Raw genomic sequence first — 22,065 nt, forward strand, 5'->3', positions numbered from 1 at the left:
GCCAGGGGCAAAGTCTCACTGAAAGACAAAGTTTTGAAAAATACTTACTGTTCTTCACAAAGTCCCAAAAGGCACAATGAACTTGATCATAATTCTAGAAAAAAGAAAAATCATAGGTAAGCACCTTTCCTTGTGATAGTTACTACACAATAGCAAGTACACACAAGTGTTTTGTTTTTTTCTTACTGTTTTTTTCAAATAGTATACACACATAGACCATTTGTGAGTTGGTTTTAAGACTAACCACAGATAACTTGGGATTTACAAGAAAGAAAACAACATGTTATGCATGGTGATCTGGTGTGCGTCCCTTAAAATATTTGATAACATATGAATTTTCCACACTCTCTCCGTGCGAGGCCCAGGAGGAGGCTGTGGATGGACAGTGCAGGTCTGATGTATGGAAGGTGTTCCACATGGAACTTTGGAATTTGGGGCTCAAAGCTGAGATCAAGCCTTATAGGTACAGGGTTGAGCTGCCTCCTTCTTAGGCCTAATGAGCATTCCTGAGGCCTCACTAGCTTCTGCAATCTCTAGGGCTGGAGACAATGAGAAACTGGTTATTGGGGCATGCTTGGAGTGCTGTGGACCCAGATGGAATTGACATCTTACCCAGGTAACATATTTCATTTGGTATCTGGGTTCTTTTTAATTCCCTTTCCCATTCGTTCTTCTTCCCTTCTAGAACTAAGAGCTGGGAAGAATATGTTGTACCATGTGGTCTTTTAGATTGGGAATGAAGGAAGCTATTAAGACTTCTCACTGGACATACATTAACATCAAAAAATGCAATAGTAGTTCATTATTATACCATGGCTAAATTTGATCATTTATTAATATATACCTTATGTTTTTCCATATGACTATGGCTTTAAATCTTTGGTGATAATTAATACATATTGTAATGTTCTTCATGGAAATTCAAAGGATAAAGATATTTAAATATTATTTTAAGTTGTTTGCTTCACTCTTAAGTACATGGAATTAAATACCATTTAGTGTGATGGGACAACCACAAATCCACATGCTCATAGTCACTCCTCTGCCAATCTGTCACAGTGCTAGAAGTTCACCATTAGTTATCCCTTTAGGCTAAGGTATTATTTCTAGAAATCCCAATTACAATACATCTCAGCTACCTGAAATGGAATAATCTTCATTAAGTTTTAGATCACATCGGTTAACTAGCCAATTATTTTTATTGAGAAAATCATGGAGGGGTTCTGAGGCCTTTTTATTCTGAGATGAAAATGGATGTGTTACCTGGTTTCCTTCAATATGCTGCAGAGTAATAACTACTGGGTCAGCCAAGTTTTGAATGGATATATCTGAAATGCTGGCACTCACAACGTATGTGGTTAATGTATTAGTGACGTTTTTGATCTATAGATGAAACATAAGGAAGAGGAGTTCAGGTCCTAAATTTCTAATTTTTTGCATTCCAATAATCAATATAGAATTTTGAAGTAATATACATCATTAGGTAGAGAAATATGGAAAATAAAATCACGAGTTAAGAAAAAATTTTTAGAGATTGTGTAGTTCATCTCCTGTCTTCATATAAGGTCTCATTTATACCAAATTAGAACAATTTATTAATATCCATACACCCAAATATCCACCCAACAAGCATTGTTTTTGTGCATGCTACTCAATACTGCACAAGCAACAAAATCAAACTATTCCCTACTTTGATAACTTTCTGGACCACAATATGACCCAACTTATCCCAGTTATAACCCTCAACCATCCTTACTTCTCAGGAGCCTCTCCTTATAAGGAACATAAATCCATCATGACTTAGTTATAAGCAACTTCCTATTCTATCCTCACTGGAAATGGAAGTAGATTGATCAACATCTTGCTTGGAACAAGTCTCTGAGGACATTCATCCCCCCAAGGAGACCAAGAACTCTGAGGCCAGAGCACAGGCATTATGTGTCTAGTTGTCTCCCACATGTAGGTATTTTATCTTGTACCCACAGTGAGTCAGTTACTTTGTTACTGGGTCACTGAAACAATATAAGCATTTTTAAAAAATATATTTTATTGATTTTTTACAGAGAGGAAGGGAGAGAGATAGAGAGTTAGAAACATCGATGAGAGAGTAACATCGATCAGCTGCCTCCTGCACACCCCCTACTGGAGATGTGCCCCCAACCAAGGTACATGCCCTTGACTGGAATCGAACCAGGGACCTTTCAGTCCACAGGCTGACGCTCTATCCACTGAGCCAAACTGGTTAGGGCAATATAAGCATTTTTCAGTTAAACTGAGGCTTGGGGAGGCTTAAAAACTTGGACAAAATTCATACAGCTAGTGAGCGATAGGGCAGGGCTGCTTAACAAATGTTGGTTTAAAGGAAACAAACTAGAATGTAGTCCTTAAGGTGTGGAGCTTGATAATTAACAAGGCCAAAGTGCTACATGTCAAGGCTTCAGGAAACAAAGCAGCTGAAAACTGCCTCTTCTAGGGCATAAGTGACTGTCTCTTCTAAGGCACAAGTGAAGAGATGAAAGATAGGGCAGATGCAAGACAGGAGGGAGAAGAATCAAATCTTCTGAAGACTTGTCAAGAAAATTTAGAGGAGGTGAGCCCAAATGATGTCCCTTGGGGAGCCTACTAGGCCACTTTCAGAAGATGACAAATCTTCATATTTCTGAGCCCTGCAGCCACTAAGAACTCAGTACTTGTGAGTACAGCCTGGGTTCACTAGGAAGCTACTCATTTCCTGTTTTTGACCAATTTTGTTCCTCTAAAGCCAGCTTAATGGTTCAGGACTCCCTTTACAGTGTAATTGCTTTGGTGTAACCTGATTTAAAGTTGGATATGGTGCAAAAGGCCTTCGCTAATAGTCAAAAGACCAAGTGTAAGCCCAAACCCTACTGTTCCTTAAAAGTTCTTTTCCCTTTCTGGGACACTGGTGACATGAAGAAAGGTAGACCAGATGACAGCTAACAACCCTCCCAACTTAGTCTGAGACATACAGTTTTCTGCAGTAGAAAGACAAAAGGAAGAGAAACACCATGACCCAGAATTTAATTAAGCTGTTCTCTGGCTTTGTTTCCCTTACATACAAAATGGTGGCTGTGCAGGGAAAGGAACTAAATCATTTCTCATTCTTTCACCCTGAGCTCTAGGCTCAAGTTTTACCTATTTCACTTCTGAAACTTTATATAAGCTGCTCTCTCTGCCTGAAAAACTCCTCTTTTTCTCACTATCTTTCATTTTCCAGCTCCTACTCAACCTCAGGTCTCAGCTGATACCTCTCTTACACTAGGCATTCTCTGATCTCCCAAACAAGGGTAGGTGCCATCATCTATGCTCACAGTGCCCCTGTGTCATATTGTACTTGCCTAGTGCTTTGTTCCTTTCCCTGAGAACTGCCACTAGTGGAGGAGCGGTGGAGGAGATAAATGTTTTCCAAGAGTGGGGTCTTAACAATTTTTAAGGTAATATGTTGTAATCACAGTTAAGATTTTGATAAAAATATATTAGAAGAAGGAATGTGAAAGCAAGCCTGTATAAGTCAGGACTCGGGTGAAATGGTATTTACTCACTCCCCTAAAACCAGTGGCATAGGTCTCACTCTCAGGTTACCCCTTGTTAGAATCTTTAGGTCTCTGTTCTCTCCCATTAGACTGCAAGTTCCATAAAGGCAGACACCATATTGCTCATCATTGTATTCCTAGCATCCAGCACCATGCAAGACAAATAGTAGGAATTCAATAAGTATTTGCTGTCTGGATAACTAACTGCATGAATAAATAAATGAATTGTGTCACCTCCAGCAGGTCCTTTTCCCTATTTGGGTCTCAGTTTCCTCATTGGTAAAATGAGGAGATGAGACATTATGAGTTATAAGGGCCCTTCCAGCTCTGAATTTGAGGACAAGCTAGTTCTAATCCTTCTTCATCTGGCACTATGATGTCTGTAGGCTATTTTTGGCAAAGATCTTTAATCCCTTTCAATGGAAGGTGTTGGTGAATATAAAATACTTATTAGGTTTGAAATGTATGCAGAGAAGTTTATCTTTTGTTCTATAACACAAGCACAGTCCTCTGAAGAAACAGAAAATTACCAAAATAATGGCATCTCAGACGATACAGTGAAATTACAAGCCTACCAACGTGGTCAGAGTGCCTATGAATCACATTCTTAATTTTTATTAGCTGTCTTGTTCTGTATCCAGCTTAATTTTTGCTATTTAAAAAGTTATAATAGCCTAGCCAGAGTGGCTCAGTTGGTTGATGATTGTCCTGTGCATCGAAAGGTTGTCAGTTCAATTCCCAATCAGGGCACATACCTAGGTTGTAGGTTCAATTCCCAGTCGGGTCATGTATGGAAAGTGACTGGTCAATGTTTCTCTCTCACATTGATATTTCTCTCACACATCAATGTTTCTCTCTCTCTCTCTTTCTTTCTCTATCTTAGGTATGTCCTGAGATGAGAATTTAGAAAGTTATAATAAATATATATGCACTGAAAACATGTTGGGTACCTAGCCCTATCCTGGGTACCATAAAAATAAAACATATCTGAGCCATGACATATGCCACAGCCTACTTGAAAAATTAGGCAGAAGTATAAAACAAGAATACAAGCAGGAGGAAAAGAGCAGAGGCTCACATACTTCAAGCAGACTTACTGAGTGGGATTTGAGCTAAGCCCACAGGAATAAATAGATTTTTAGATAGATAGGGGACAGGCTAAAGAATTCCAGTAGAACAGATCATCTGACAGACATAGCTGGAAACAGTGTAGCATATTTAAGTTGGTATGTGGTATATTTAAGTTGGCCCAGAACAACCTTCCCCAAAGTAATTCTGTGAATATTTGACCATTAGAAATTCATTCCTCTGAATAGCCTCTTTAGAAAATTCAAGCACATCTGGGCAAGTTAACGTACTGACCTATTATATACTTGAGCTTTGGAGTCAGATAGCCTGTGTTTGATTCCTAGCTTTGCCATTTCCTAGTTGTGTGATCTTGGGCAAAATTACTTAACCTCTTTGTCTTAGTCTGTTCAGGCTGCTATAACAAATTACCACAGACTGAGTAGCTTATAAGCAACAGAAATCTATTTCTCACAGTTCTGGAGACTAGAAGTCTAAGAGCAGGGTGCCCATATGGTCAGGTTCTGAGGAAAGCCCACTCTCTGGTTGAGAGACGGCACCTTGCTGTGTCCTCACCTGGTGAAAGAGGCGAGGGAGCTCTCTAAGGCCTCTTTTATAAGAGCCCTGATCCCCTTTATGAGTGCTTCATTCTCAGAATCTAATCATCTCCCAAAGTACCTCCTTGCTAATACCATCCTCTTGGGGGTTAGGATTTCAGCACAATAATTTTGGGAGGATGCAAACATTCAGACCACAGCATTCTTTGAGTCTCAGTTTCTTGTGAGAAGTACATGAGATAATAAGTGTAAATATTAACAACTTCACACAAATTTTGATTGCTGTCTTCCCAACAGCTAAATGAGACAGAGCAGGCTGAAGGAATGGGATTTTTAGTAGGCAGAGCCCCAATATAGGAAAATAATAATAGCAATGCAAACATTTACATGGTGCTTATTATGTGCCAGCTAATATTCTAAGATATATATATATATATATATACTCTTTTAATCCTTCAACAGCCAAGTGTGGTACTGACTCTTATCATGTTTTACATAGGAGTAATCTAAGGCACACTGAGGTTGGGTAACTTGTCCAAGGTCACAAAGGAAGATTACAGCATAGCCAGCTTTAAATTCAGCCAGTCTGGTCCCAGAGTCTCTGCTCTTAACCACCACATTATATTGCCTCTCTGTTTCAATAATGGGTGAGGACTGGATCCCTCAGAGAAGGTGCTGTGGAGGCAGTGAGAAAGAATAACAAATTTCTGCAAGAAACTGTTCTGTTGGACACCACTCAGTTTCAAATAAATTGGCCTGTGAGAGTGGGCATGTTGGCTTGGAGGAGGCCAGGGAGATTTGGGAGGAAATACTGACAAGTTGAAACAGAAATTCATCAGGAGAACTTGCTGTTCTTTTCTGGCTTAGAAACATCTTGAGGACTCTGTTTGATCACCAGATCATCCTTAAGGTCCCTTCTAAATCTGAGAAGCTGTGAAAATTAAAAAGTGTGGAATATCATTAAAATAGATGTTGATTCATGTTGTGAGCCAGAGGTTGTGCTGGGAGGCTTGTGGAATAAATCAGAAAGCATAATTCTAAAATAAACAAAGCATCATGAAAATAGGAAGAGTTCATAATTACTATGAGTCACACATGCCAGTTTATGATAGTTACCAAAGGCAAGAACTTACCTTAAAAAGTGAAGTTTGGCCAAAGAAATTAAATAAGATGGTCTGTAAGTTGCTAAGAGGAATTCTCTCCTTCAGTGATTTAGGCAAATATATGGAAGCCAAAACCCTCTCCAGAGGGACTTCACTTAGATAAATCTGCCAAGAAAAGCCAGAAAATAAAAACTAGAGAGTCATCACCCATGAGCTTGAAGTCCTCTCCACCTCCCACTCCAGCTCAGCCTCAGCCCTAGAGTATCACGTGGAGGGCTGAAGGATGAGAACTTGCTCCACACACTATGCTATCCCTTTTACACACACACACACACACACACACACACACACACACACACACACTCACTCACTCACACAAGTGCAGACATGTGCACAATCAGATGACAGGCTAAGACATGACCAGGTGCACATAGACATAGACACACACAGTACCCTTTTCTTTCTAAACCTATCTTTGAGTTTCTTTCCCTTTGATCTTCTTCCACCTGGGTATTTATAGAGGTGGAAAGGGGAATGACAAATTGGGTGATTTGATTCTGATTCTCATAAATAAAGGCCAGTCTTCTTCCATATAGTTCTAAGAGGGGGGGAAACAGAAAAAAATAAAAACAGTACAATAGCATTAGGTACTTGCCCCATAGTTTACTCAGCAATGCTTTTGTTAATAATTGAGGCAAGAAAGTGAGGTGTTTGGCCTTAAGAATTCTTCTAGAGGCTCACTATCAGAATAATTTGCTGATTTGACTGGTAATAATATTTGATAAGTACTAGAATATTTTTGACAGTGAAGGGGGCTTTACCAATAATTACATTAGGACCACAGTTGTAAACCTGGACTCTTCCAGACAAAACAAAGTATATAGGCACTATTATATGTATTCTCTCATTTAATCCCCCTTTCAACTCTGAAAGTATGTTGTCTATGCTATCAGGAAATGGGGGCTCAGAGAGGTTAAGTGACTTGTCTAAGGTCACATAGTTGGGATGTAATTTTACAAAGATATATGTGATTTTGTCCCACATTTCCCCCACTATCCATACTGCCAAGGAACTGTTATGTAGCTGGGTGCATCATGGAGAGATGAAAGTTTATAATTGTTCTAAGAATGATATGTAACCCCAAAAGCCATATAGCTCTTGTCCTGGCACAAACGAACTCTGCTAGGGCAATCAGGTACTATGGAGAGGTTATACTTTAGCTTCAATATGTAAGCTAAACCGGCTGCTGCTGGGGTCCAGCCCCAGTGATCCAGGGGTTCCCAAAGGTGTGGATGAAGTCAGCGAAGAATGAAGGGCACGGAGACAGCGTTCAGATGATCAGCATAGCCAGGTTCTCTTTTATTGTCCTGTTACAGCTGTATTTATACCATTTGATCCTATAAGCATGCCTCTATAGTTACATTATCATATGTTTTCGGTCCTCCTTTGACCTTCTACAGTTCCTTGTTTTATGTTTATAGTTTCTTATCTAACCTTTGATAAAAATCTTATCTCTATCTAGCTCTGTTGATTTTAATCTTGTCTAGGTTAGTCTCTGTGCTCCATTATAAGGGCTAGTTTGTTGTCTCTATTCCAAGGTCATTATCCTATTGTTCTACTGTTAAGCTATAAAGAAATAACTGAAGGAAATTTTTCTATTCTATGACCTAAGTAAGGATTATGTAGCTTAAGCATGATTGTGCATAGTTAAGGTGATTAACTACCCGCCTGGCACTTAGTTAAGGAGTTTTACTGATTTATTCCCTTCCCTGGCCCCGTTAATCCCTAATTCCAGGGAAACATCCCCACCTGGGGAAACAACCTTTCTCATGGAGGTGGCTCTGGTTATAACACATAACGCTAAGAAGGGGAGCAAACATATTAAGAACAGTATGCCATATACGCCAGGTCCCTTGAAACATTTGCTGTGCAGATGTTTCTTCCCTGCAGCGACTGTGTCAAGCAGCAAGGATGGACTGGCTTCCAGCAGACCACGAGTTTGACATGCTTGATGTAAGCAGTTTTCATGCATATAAGCATAACCAATGGACACAGACACCAGGGATGTGAGGGCATGAGCGGGGTGGGGGGGGGGTAAGGTGGAATAAGGACATATATGTAATACCTTAATAAAGAAAATTTTAAAAAAATGTGAACAGGGTTGGTTTGTTTCTCCATCAAGGTCTATAATAGGATACTCCATGTAACCAAAACACAATGGAAAATCAACAACTGCTTCTAGTATGGCTTAATAGCTCCGAATGGACTTGACCCTCCTGTATATAACAACTATAGAAAATACCCATGACTTGAAGACACTGAAAAATGACAAAAAGCAGGCAGATTCTGGAGAATAGTAGACATTTGGAAAATGGTAACATCACAAGTTGAGCTAACAGTTTTTATAACCTTTACCTGATGGCAGTCTAAAACTAATACTATGAAAGATGCTCAAAATTCTGGTAGAAAATCTGCAGTCTTTCTGACATGAAGAACCATAAAAAGGTCTAGACAACAACAGCCACTGGAAGGTCAATGACAAATCCCAAAGAATGGAGAGCTAGATGGGGGAGGGGGGACCAAAATTCTGAGTATAAAGTCCGCCTGACTTCTGAACCACATATGTACAAAACAGACTCCAAGTAAAAGATGACTGAGATTTGAGCTGTCACCCAGAGATAGAATCTGCAGTTTGATTCCAACCAAGTTAGTTGGTATAACAAAAATCAATAGTCTTTAGAGGAATATAGTAGAATACAGAGTTTCCACAACATAACACTCACAATATGAACGACATAATCCAATATTACTCAATATATGAAAGAAAAACAAATGTGATACATTTTCAGTGAAAATAATATCAACAGAGATTAATTTTGAGATGACTCAGTTGTTAGAAATAGCAGACAAGAATTTTAAACTATGTATAACTACTATAACTATGCTCAGGTATTTAAAATAAAATATGTTTGCAATTATCGCAAAAAGAGGAATGAACAGCATGGAAACAAGCAAAAATCACACAACAAAATGGAAATTCCAGAACTGAAAATACAGTATTGAAAATTTTTAAATTGCACAGGAAGGGTTCAATAGTAACATGAAGATGACAGAGGTCAATGAACATGAAGATAAACCAATAGAATTATGCGATCAGAAGAATAGATAGCAAAATGATTAAAAACATGAACAGAGTCTCAGGGACCTTTGAGCCAGCATAAAAAATTCTTATGTACATTTATTCAGAGTCCCAAGAGGAAAGGAGAGAGAGAATAGTGAAGAAATAGCCTAATATTTACACAAGTATTTGATTTTTTAAAAAGATGCTAAAGCAAGACACTGGGAAATAAAAGTCTTCAATAAATGGTGCTGAAATTAATAGATATTTATACTGAACAAAATGAACTCCAAACCATGCACCATACCATACACGAAATATAATTCAATTAATTTGAATTATAGCCCTAAACATAAAAGCTAAAACCATAGATCTCTTAAAGAAAAGTATAGGAGAATATTTTCATGACCAGCAGGTAGGCAAATTTCTTAGACAAATCATATATTGTTATTCATAAAAGAAAAAACACACATCAAAATTAAAACTTATGTTCATCAAAAGACATCACTGAGGAAATAAACAGAGAAGCCAAAGATAAAATATTTTCAAAATATATATCTGATAAATGGCTCTTATCTAGAATATGTAAAAAAAAAAACTTATACCTCAATAATAATATAACCCAAGTTAAAAATGGGCAAAATTTTTTTATTGTTGACAGAATTATATATGTTCCCCATTTCCCCCTCTCTGCCTACCTCCACCCAACCTCCACTTCATCCCAGGCCTTCACCACAATATTGTCTGTGTCAATGGGTTATGGGCAAAATATTTTAAGAGATACTTTACCAAAGAAGATATACAAATGGCCAATACAAACATGAAAATTCACTCCACATCATTGCCCTCTTTAGAAAATAGTATTACAAATTCAAAAATACATATTATGAACCAGAAATTCCATTTCTATGTATTTATTCAAAATATACGAAAAACATGTCCACACAAAGACATTTACATAAATGTTCAATGCAGCATTACTCACAATAGCCAAAACTGGAAACAATCCAAAATGGCCGTCAACAGAACAGACCATCTGTGGTATATCTATACAATGGAATATTATTCAGCAATAAAAGGAATAAATTTCAGAAGCAAAAAATTGAATCTCAAGAACAAAAATCATTATGCTACATGAAAGAAGCCTTATACATGACAGTACATATTAATTATAATAAATATGCACAGTGCCAGGTGGATACTTGAAATATGGGAGGGAAGTTTGTAAAGTATATTATTGTCTAAGCACCATGCCAAACACATGAAACTAATACAAAATCATATTGAATATGAATTGTAATTGAAAAATAATTTTTTTAAAAGAGTGGAAAAATCCTCCCCAAATAGTACATAGTATATGATTCCATTTATATGAAGTTCTAGAACTGGCAAATCTATAGTGGAAAAATATCAGGATAGTGGTTACTAATGGAGGTAGTAGTTTCAGGGATTAACTGGGCAGAGGCATGAAGGGACTTTTAGGAGTGATGGTAATGTTTTATATCATGACTAGTGGCCCGGTGCATGAAATTCATGCACATTGAAAGGGAATTAGAGGAAATATTTTAATATTGCTATTTGCCCTTTCTCTATAATAAAAGTGTGAGAGATAAAAGGAAATGAGTACAATGTATATGAAAATAATACATAATTTTATTAATAAATAAACAATAATAAAATGATATAAAAACAACACTGATGCAAATAATGACTGATAAAATGATTAAACTTATCCTAATATCTTCCTGTACACCACATTAAGAGTGAAAACACTTTGCCGAAACCGGTTTGGCTCAGTGGATAGAGCGTCAGCCTGCGGACTGAGAGGTCCCAGGTTCGATTCCGGTCGGGGGCATGTACCTGGGTTGCGGGCACATCCCCAGTGGGGGATGTGCAGGAGGCAGCTGATCGATGTTTCTCTCTCATCGATGTTTCTGACTCTCTGTCTCTCTCCCTTCCTCTCTGTAAAAAATCAATAAAATATATATTTAAAAAAAAAAAAGAGTGAAAACACTTTCAGAGTGCTTGACTAATTTCCCTTGTTATGAAGTACTTAGAACTTTAACTGTACCATCACATGCTCTTCAAACTCGAGAGAAAGCAACATATAACTGACCATGTGCAAAAACGGGTTCAGGTAGGAACATGCCTACTCTGTCTAGAGTTTGTCCTTGTGATTTATTAGTAGTCATCACAAATGCTGGCATCACGGGAAACCGTCATCGAATCAATTTAAATGGGAGGCCAATGTCAGATGGGGACAAATTAATTCTTGGAATCAGAACAGCTTCTCCCTCTGCAGATCCGGTTAATACTTCAGCTTCAATTATGTTAGGTCGTAATCTTTTGATAATAAATCTGGTACCATTACAAAGACCCCATTTACTATTAAGATTTCTCAATAGCATGATGATTGCACCCATTTTCAATTTTAATTTATAACACGGCATTCCTGAAGGAGTAATACTATTAAGAAATTTGATGGGAAAATTTTCCTTTTCAGCATCATCTGTTGAGTCAACGGACTCATCACTCAAATATGTGTGAAAATCTCCATCAAGTATATCCAAAATTTCTTCATTTAATTTTTGAACATGCTCATTTTTTGGACAAAGAATTGCACATTTAGATATATTTTTAATATTATCTATAGATATAGTATTTCCAAAGGTGGCTTCAATAATAGATCATTTACAAATCATTTCATGGGGGATTTCAATAATATCTGTTCCTAACTGAAAAGTGCTATCAAGTTTGCCTTCTCCAAGTTTTACTAACCATTCATTATAAGCAGAATCCTCTGATCTCATATTTGTTTTAAGAGACAACTTTATGAAACATCCCCAAACATCACAGTACTTTAAACTTGTTTGTACTATGTCCGATCGCATAGCATGTGGTGCAATACTGAGACATTGTCGAAAATCCCCTCCGAGGAGAACTTTCCCACCAAATGCAACATTCAAATTCATAATTTCTCTTAGTAATCTGTCTATAGCGTTTATAGGGTGACTGGATGCCATGGTGCATTCATCAATAATAAGAAGTTGGGCCTTTTTAATGATTTTAGCAACTTCGCTCTTTATATCGAGTCTAGAAATGGAAGTTTCATTTAATGGAATTGGTAATTTATATTGGGAATGAAAGGTTCTTCCACCAAGAAGTAAATTTTCAGCAATTCCTGTAGATGTTGTGGGTAAAACAGTACCACCACGACCTCTAATATAATGTGTTGAAACATTATACAGATATGTTTTTCCACTACCACCTGGACCATCCAAGAAAAAGCATTTGGGTGTACAGTTTGATCTTCGATGGCTGAAGTTGTAGTCTGAAAGGCTGCCAACTGTTCATCATTCAGAGAATTTATCAAAACCTCTGCCCATTGTTGCTCATACAATTGATCACATGTATTTGCATTCATTAATAAAGGATAGTCCAGAAGTTTAAAATGTGAACATTTCATTCCATGCAATGTGAATACCTCCTGAATTTCGTTAAGGGCATGCATTTCACAGTTTACACAGGCACCTTCTCTTTGGTGTATTTTCCAACAGAAATCTTCAATAAAATGAGATTTATTCTCATCCCATAATTTGTCTGCAGCAGAAGGACATCCAAACACACAGATATATGCAAAAAGTTGCCGTAGTTGTTTGGGCATATTAAGGATGATTGCATCATCAATCGTGTCTTTCCAGATAGTGTCATCAAGTAATAATCCTCAGTGTTTAGCAGCTTCATGAAATGTATCATAAGTTACACCTCCTGCAGTTTGCAGATCCTCAAAACTTATCGCACCTTTTACATGCAGAAGCAAAAGTCTAAGGTAATATCATTCTGGCTCTCTAAAGCTCACAGTGAACAGTCTACCTAATACTTTATTCTCACCCTTTTGGTGTTTTGTCCACAAAGAATTACTAAATACACTAGAGGCTCAGTGCACAAAAATTTGTGCACTGGTGGGGGGGGCGGGGAGAGGGGGCTCCTCTGCCCGGCCTATGTCCAGGACCCCTTGGGGGATGTTCACCTGTCGACTTAGGCCCACTCCTCAGGGAATCAGGTCTAAGCTTGCAGTCAGAGATCCTTCTGGCAGCCAGGGAGCCCTCGGGGGATGTCTCACTAAAGGCTTAGGCCTCCAAGGGATTGGGTCTAAACCGTTAGTTGGACATTCTTAGTGCTGCCACGGAGGTGGGAGAGGCTCCTGCCAACACCACTGAGCTGGCCAGCCATGAGCCAGCTTCTGGCTGAGTGGCACTCCCCATATGGAAGTGCACTGACCACCAGGGGGCAGCTCCTGCATTGAGCATCTGCCCCCTGGTGGCCAGTGCACATCATAGCAACCGGTCATTCTGCCGTTCAGTCAATGTGCATATTAGCCTTTTATTATTATTATATAGGATGTCCCTATTTCCCCCCCTTTTCCCCCTCTACCCAGCTCTTGCCCCCCACTTCTCTCTGGCCATCACCATACTGTTGTCTGTGTTCATGGGTTGTGCATATATTTTTTTTGGCTAATCCCTTCTTTAAATTCACTTCTTTAAATTTTTATTTTCAGATAAGTGCTTATAACTGCACTATTATATATTTTCTATTATATCATCTAGAATTAAGATATTTTTTAGTTGAACCCTTGTAAATTTTAGCACAATTTAATAAATTATGCCAGAAGCAATTAGGAGATTTTTCATGTAATGCAGATATTTTAATTTGAAATAATCTCATACATGTAAAAAAAAACCTATAAAATACTACAGCATATTATATGTACCCTTCACCCAATTTATTAGGTGTTAATAATTTAAACATAACCATTACACAACTAACAAAATTTGGAATATATTTTTCTTATAACCTCTTTAATGTTACTTAATCCATTTACTTTGTTTTTGTTAATCTTCACCCAAGGATATTTTTCCATTGAATTTTAGAGAGAGTGAAGGGAAAGGGAGAGACACATTGATTGGTTGCCTCCTACACATGCTCTGATAGGGACTGGGGATCAAGCCAGCAACTGAGGTACATGCCCTTGACTGGAATCGAACCTGGGACCCTTCAGTCCACGGGCTAATGCTCTATCCACTGAGCAAAACAGGCTGCAGCTTAATTCATTTACTTTTAATCTACATGTGTCTTTATATTTAAAGTGGGTTTTGTTTTTGATTCACCCTCATAATTTCTTGGCTTCTGGGGCTTCTGGGTCCGGCCTGCCTTGCCGCCAGGACCTGCCGATCGGGTCCCGGGTGGCTAGGCGGGGGCGGGCCTGCCCTAGATGGCGGCGCACTGGCGGGCTCGCGCTGTCCCGCCCTGCCTGCAGTATGCAAATTAGCAGCCATATTTGTTGGCAGTTAATTTGCATATCATACTGATTAGCCAATGGGGGCATAGCAAATGTACAGTCAATTACCATGTTTGTCTATTATTAGGTAGGATAATGATGTGGAATCTCCCAATAATAATAATTATGTGCATCAGAGTCTTCTCTATTCAGTCTACGGCCATACCACCCTGAACGCGCCCGATCTCGTCAGAGTCTTCTCTATTCAATAAGAACCAAGCCATCAAAGTCGAGTTATGCCTTTTAGCCCTATCTAAAACTTCAGCAAAATCATCTGCATGAAAATATAAATTCTGATCATTTGGCAAATGAATAGCTAATCTTGTGATTGCATGAGATTGGTCATGCATTCACATTCCAAAAAGTCTCCAAACAGCCTCAGTGCTCACATATCTGGAGTCAATGAAGTCCTGTACTTCGTCATGATTGATAATATAGTTTTCAGAAATTTAAATATTTGCACAGCCGTCCCCTTTATAGATGTATTTAAATAGATATTTGACACTTTTAATTGATGCACAGACTTCAACATTTATACGACAGTTATATTTGAGGCACAAATACGGGTTATAAGGGACAATCCAAGCATTATCGACAATTTTATTTCCAATAGAAATGGTGTTACCAGATCTTTGTTTGTATTTGGGATATCCATCAATATTTCCAATGGTCGCATTTTGAAATTCTTTTGGATATCCCTTTGAACATTTTCCATTTTCCATACATGGACTGTTTGGATTTTGCATTCCATATGGTCCATGTACCATATTTGATTTTACAATTTGAAAAAGTCAAGGACACTGGTCCTCATCAGGAATTTCTGCCTTAACTATACGGTCAATGTCATCTTCTGAATGTAATTTGGACTCACTATCTAATATCAATAATATGTGAGCGTGAGGCAGTCCACGTTTCTGAAATTCAATGACATGAATCTTAGCTATTACTTTGCCAAATAAATGGAATTTACATATATCATTTAAAAGAGCGTTCAGCTTAATATTAAAAACTCTGGCTACCAAGTCAGGTCTGTTTTCAACTTTTTGCCAGCATTGTAAATTGTTTGTAATATCTGCCCATTTGGGGTTGCACGTCATGGTTAGGATTAAATCGGGCTTGTCATACTTCTTTACAATTGCCATAGCATCCTGATATCGCTGCTGCATATTTCTGGGACTACTCTCAAAAGATGATGGAAGTATCATTTTACCAATCGGCACATTGTCATTTTCAGATCTAGATTTGAGATAATCCATCAAACCACTATATTTTTCAACTCTCAACTTAGATTGGTTTGCTTTGATGAAATTTATCCAACTGGCCTCCATTTTTTAATATGAATCCACAATAAACTGTTGAGTTAATTTTCCTGCATTTAAAATAGGATTGAACGTGTCTCTCACAGAGAGATGAAATCCATAATACTGCATTTGTGTGACTCGTGTCCTTACATTTTGTCTAGTATTATTGTCGATTACACTGTCGTCTCTGAGTCTTAATGCAATATCTGTTCCCCAGCCTTGTTCACCATGTGAAAAAAGAATAGGATATGTCATTGCATCCAATGTAGGAAACAGGATAATGATTTGTTTCATTTTAGTGGCACTTGGATTATTAGGATCTGGTTTACAATGAATGAACAAGTCCCTTTCAAAAGGAGGTTCTCCATCTTCATTTCTGAATATGACAGCAACTTCGGTTACACGGGGAGAATTATATCTACCTGGGTCACTGTTACAATCATATTTAATCGCCATTGTTACCTCTGTGGGAGCAATACCTTTTGCTGCTGCTTCAGATTGGGCTTTCTTTTCTACCTCATGTAACATCTTGTACGATTTTGTTAATTCATTTATTTCATGCATGAGGTTGTTGATGTTGATCATGAGTCTTTCTGAGCAACCTTGGTTTTCTGGCATTGCTAATCTTTTACTTGTAGCTTCAGCTGTATCCAAAATATAGAGTTGAGCAAACTTCCAAGAAACACCATCCGAAGGGTGTAAAGTTCCAGTATGGTGATAAACTTGTCCATGTATTCTAAACAGTATGGCCCATACCCTGATGGCGATGCAATATTAGCACCCATGGAAGCAAAAGCAAAAGAACTATTTATGGATCAAATATTTTCCATGAGATTTTTACTGTCAGAATCTTTGTTTGTCATTAATCTTTTTAAATATGCCGGGTAATCTGGAAAATATATATCTTTTGGACAGACTTTCCCTTTGCTGCAACATCAGGTAAATTTCCCATCGGATGGTTTTTCATCAGAGAAATTTAGGGATAGGCAAAATTCACATCGAACAGTCATTCCACCACGACTATGTTCAAGGATTGCATACTATGTACTCCATTTTCGCTGAGAAGGCAGTTCCTACTGGTATTGGTAGTACTTGTTGATGACTGTTCTCTAGATATATTCTGTCATCGCCACCACCTTCTTTCAACTTCAAAGGCACATTGGTCTTTAGACATTTTCTGTCGATGATGCCGCTGTTTTTCAGCTTCAGAGCGACGTTTTTCCAGTAGCTGCTCTTCAGATACATTCTGTTGCAGATGCCATCTTCTTTCAAGATCAGACGCATGTTCTCTGCAGACATTTTCTGTCAATAATGCCGGCATCTTTCGGCTGCAGAGCTATATTGTATCAACAGTTTCTCTTTGGATATAGTCCCACCTCTCTACTGTCACGGTTTGAGATTCAGGTGACTGAGAGTCCTGGCTGTCAGGCCACTGAGAGCTGTCTGACCAATGGCTGATTCTCGATGATTCTGTGGGGGTGGGGCTTCCTCCTCCCTGCTGTCAGTTTCCACAGCTGCCATGAGGAAGCTGGAGTGACAGAGGAGCCATGCCCTCCAAGCCACCAGCTTTCTCGCTCTGCTGGACCCCACAGCAGTATCTGGAGCTACCTGGTCCGCCTCCCCCATCCCCAATCTGGGGCCTGGACCCTGCCTGCAGCCTCTGGTGCTGCCAGCCCTGCCTCACCAGGTCACGGATCCGAGGCCCAGATCCCGGGGGCAGTGTCTTGCGCTGCCCGCCCCACCTGCAGTATGCAAATTTAATGGCTATCTTTGTTGGGTTAATTTGCATACTCTTCTGATTGGCTGATGGGCATAGCAAAGGTACAGTCAATTAGCATCTTTGTCTTTTATTAGTGTAGCTAGGGATTTAAGATACACAGATGCACACATCTGTCAAATTTCAGAGATTGTATACTTAGAATTTGTGTAATTCCCTGTATGTAAATGTTATAATTTTTTAAGTTTAAAAAATACTGGTCTCTCAAATTGTTTTGAACAGGTTTTGGTAGCCTATGGCCTGACAAAGGCTGAAGTAATGCAGTGGTGGAAATGGCCCAGACTTTAAAGCTATCCAGGCATAAGTCTGAATCTTGGCTCAGCCATTAGGCTGTGAATCCTTAGACAAGTTACTTAATTTTTCTGTTTATCTGCAAAAAGGAAACAGTAACACAATGCTCAACATGTAATAAGTGCTCCATAAATAGTACCAAATGATAAACTGACATTTGAGATGATTACAGGTGGTATCATTGCACATCTCATAGATGCCCATTTCACCCAAGGTGTGTTAGCCTACTGAGGGTTATGTATAAATCACCCTAGGGATAGTTGTGTTTTCATAAGGTCCCCTAAAGATTAAAACGTTACAAAAAGTAACCCCTTTCCCTCCCATGGTGTGAATGAATGAAGAGTTGGAAAAAATGCTTGGCAGATTGGCTCTCAGTTCCCTGAGCTGCACTCACCTCAGGGTCTGTACCTTCTTCATAGGAGCTAATGCTGAAGATCATGCCTTCAAATGTGTGGTCCACCCGCAGGACAGCCAAAGCCAGGCTGGCCACTGTCAGATTTGCTGTCCTCCCCAAAAACTCCATCTTGTGACCGGCATGGTTGATTATCCTCAGAATTCTGCAAGGAACACCAGGTAGAGAAGAGCATTCTTACCTTTTAAATGTAAAAACCCATCCTCCTTATAAGATTTCCTAAGTGTGAGATTTTTCTTTGAGTTTTAATCACTATCTTCATTTTGTTAAGGAATTATTAGATAGGAGCCTTGGCTTTGCACTCAGACAGAAGGTCTAAATCTTAGCTCCTCTGATTTCTAACTATGTGGGCAAATAAAATAACATCACTGAGTTTCCATTTCCTCACCTGTGAAGTCAGAGTAATACTAGCACTCATCTCAAAAGATTATCTTAAAGATTAAATAAAACTATTGTATGTAAAGCCAGATCGTACATGGCCTCACGGGCCAAGACATTTGGACTTTTTTCTACATGTAACAGAAAGCCACTGCATAGTTTTAAAAGCAAGATAATGACATGATATGATATATACACTAAAAGATCATTCTGGCTGGTATGTAGAAAATAGACAGAGAGAGGCAAGAGAAGAACAGAGAGACCAGTTTGCAGGTTACTGTAGAAAGTCAGATGAGAGAAGTGGAGCTAGGAATAGGAAAATGGCGGTAAAGACAGAGAGAAGTACATGGATTCCAGGAATATTTAAGGGATTTAAAAATTATGTACAGCCCTGGCTGGTGCGGCTCAATTTGGTTGGACATCCTCTGGTGCAGCAAAAAGTTGCTGGGCCCATTCACAGTCAGGGCACATGCCCGGGTTGCAGGCTTGATCCCTGGTAGGGGGCTTGCAGGAGGCAGCTGATCAATATTTCTCCCTCACATCTATGTTTCTCTGCCTCTCTTTCTCCCTTCCTCTCTCTCTTTCTAAAAAATCAAAAAATAATTTTTTAATTTAAAAAATTGTGACCCTATCCAGTTTGGCTCAGTGGATAGAGCTTTGGCCTATGGACTAAAGGTTTGATTCCAGTCAAGGGCACGTACCTCGGTTGCAGGCTCAATCCCCGGCCCTGGTCAGGGTATGTGTGGGAGGCAATCAATCAATGTGTCTCTCTCACCTCAATATTTCCTCTCTGTCTCGCCCCTCCTTTCCACTCACTCTAAAAATCAATGGAAAAATATTCTTGGATGAGGATTAAAAACAACAAATTATGTGCAGTGCCTCATACAAGACTTGGTTACTTGTTGGCTGCAAGGTAGAGGGAGGTATGTAGCTTTATTCTTAATATTTTTTGCTTGAACACTGGGTGGAAGCATTTTATAGAAATGGGGAACATTTGGGAAGCACCAGCAGTGAGGAAATAGATCCGAGGTTTGGTTTGGGTAATTATTTATTTGGAAAATCATTCTCATTAAGGTTCCGTTAAATTTTGAATGCATTCTTTCACAGCTTAGTTTTCAATGCATAGCTATGTGACCTTTGAAATTGGTGATTACTATATGTGAAGGAATTAATAACAAATAGTATGAAACAATTTATTTTACCAAAGTATTAGTACTTACTCATTGCTTACTTCCTGTAGATCAGATACTGAATTGTTTTGCTTTCCCAAAACAGCATCGATTATTTGTAATATAATCTTGGTTAGTTTCATACTTATCTCATCACATTGTGAAATATCAGATAACTTAGAAACAATAATCTTTGTTTCTTCCTCATCCAGAGAAGGGGATTCATTTATCAAATTTAAAATGTGCTTAGCAACATCATCTGCATTCTCTGGAGAAACAAAATAGAAATGGAAAACCTGCTTTAGTTAGTTTGGGGCCATGCTGTTTCATGCTCTTTGAAAGGTAAAGGTAGTGAAATGCAAATACACATAACATAACAAAGTTTACAGAAGGAAAACAATGGACCTCAATTTCTACAATAGATGGAGTCTCAGAAAGTAGCACATAAGCCAAGCTCTTATTCATTAAATTCTATTTTAAATACACCAGAGAAACCTTTTTGTCACTGAAGAATCATACTGCAATCAGGTTTTAATTAATTTAACACTTTTAAAATATTTTTATTGATTTTTATAAAGGAAGGTAGATGGAGAGAGAAACATTGATGTGAGAATGAGACATCCATCTGCTGCCCCCTGCATACCCCCTACCGGGGATCAAACCCACAACCCCAGCATGTGCCCTGACCTGAATTGAACTGGCAACCTTTCCCTGCATGGGATGATGCCCAATTAGCTGAGCCACATTGGCCAGGGCAAGTTAAGATTTTTGAATATTGGATTGAGTTAAGTAGATCCCACTTTTACTCAAATATCAACAAACATTCAGTCTATGCTTTCATAATCAAGGGTGGTAGTGACTGTTTTTCTGTCAAGAACCAGCAGCCCACAGAAAAAAACCCAAACATGAACCACATAACAATAAAAAGTAACTTAATTTAGATTTTTCTCTAGAGAGTAAGAATAATGGATATTAACTCATTCACTTTTCTTCATTTTTTGTTATGGAAATTTTCAAATATGCACAAAAGTAGAAAGAAGAGTCTAATGAATCCCCACGTACTTCATGAATCACCTTACTTCAACAAGTGTCAATGAAGAGCTAATCTGATTTAATCTATACTCCCACCCACCTTCCACAAGCCCAAATTATTTTAAAGAAAATTCCAGGCAGCATATAATTTTATCCATAAACACTTCAGTATGCATCTCTAAAACAAAGGACCTTTGCTTATCATAACCACAATACAAATAATACTCAAAATCATCAAATATCTACTCAGTACTCAAATGTCCTTAATTGTCTCATAAATGCCTTTTAAAAATAGCTTTTGTTGGAGGAAGAAAAATGGTGGCCGAACAGGCAGACATGTCCTGCACCTTGTCCCGGAGCAGAAGAAGGAGCAACTAAATCAGTGATGGCGAATCTATGACACGCGTGTCATAGGTGACACGCGAACTCATTTTTTTGGTTGATTTTTCTTTGTTAAATGGCATTTAAATATATAACAAATATCAAAAATATAAGTCTTTGTTTTACTATGGTTGCAAATATCAAAAAATTTCTATATGTGATACAGCACCAGAGTTAAGTTAGGGTTTTTCAAGATGCTGACATGCCGAGCTCAAAAGGCTCGCATCACTGAACTAAATCAAATAACATCCACCCAAAATTGGTGAATTAAACACAGCTGGTGAGATAATTCACAGCCAGGAAGGACAGAGGATGCCTGGAGAATGGTAGGATCAGGGATCTGGGCTGGAGAGAGATGCATGACCACCGGGGCCATGAGGGTCAGGAGAAAGCTGCACTGCACCAAGTCCGAGTCCATTGGGAACAGGAATAACATCCAACTGTGGAAAGGAAGTCCACAGGGCTGCTGGTGGCAGGGGTTTCTAGATCTAAGTCCACAGCCATGAGAAGCTGCTCCCAGAAAGGCAGCCTGAAGAGCTGCCTGAGCCATGCAGTGCCAGGGGGAGAGAAACTCACAGTCACATGGTTGGTT

At 38.7% G+C, this 22,065-nt stretch overlaps 1 protein-coding gene across 1 annotated transcript in view; it reads right to left on the minus strand.

The window, feature by feature from the left end:
- The window catches only part of ADGRG4 (adhesion G protein-coupled receptor G4), a 114,030-nt gene that overhangs the window by 24,555 nt on the left and 67,410 nt on the right, over positions 1-22,065 (minus strand). Inside the window, 5 exon segments of the mRNA XM_036305723.1 lie at positions 49-94; positions 1,264-1,383; positions 6,307-6,441; positions 18,496-18,658; positions 20,112-20,328. Coding sequence (XP_036161616.1) covers positions 49-94; positions 1,264-1,383; positions 6,307-6,441; positions 18,496-18,658; positions 20,112-20,328 — 681 coding nt within the window.

This window comes from Myotis myotis, unplaced genomic scaffold (genome assembly GCF_014108235.1).
Source record: "Myotis myotis isolate mMyoMyo1 unplaced genomic scaffold, mMyoMyo1.p scaffold_m19_p_4, whole genome shotgun sequence".
Classification (NCBI taxonomy): domain Eukaryota; kingdom Metazoa; phylum Chordata; class Mammalia; order Chiroptera; family Vespertilionidae; genus Myotis; species Myotis myotis.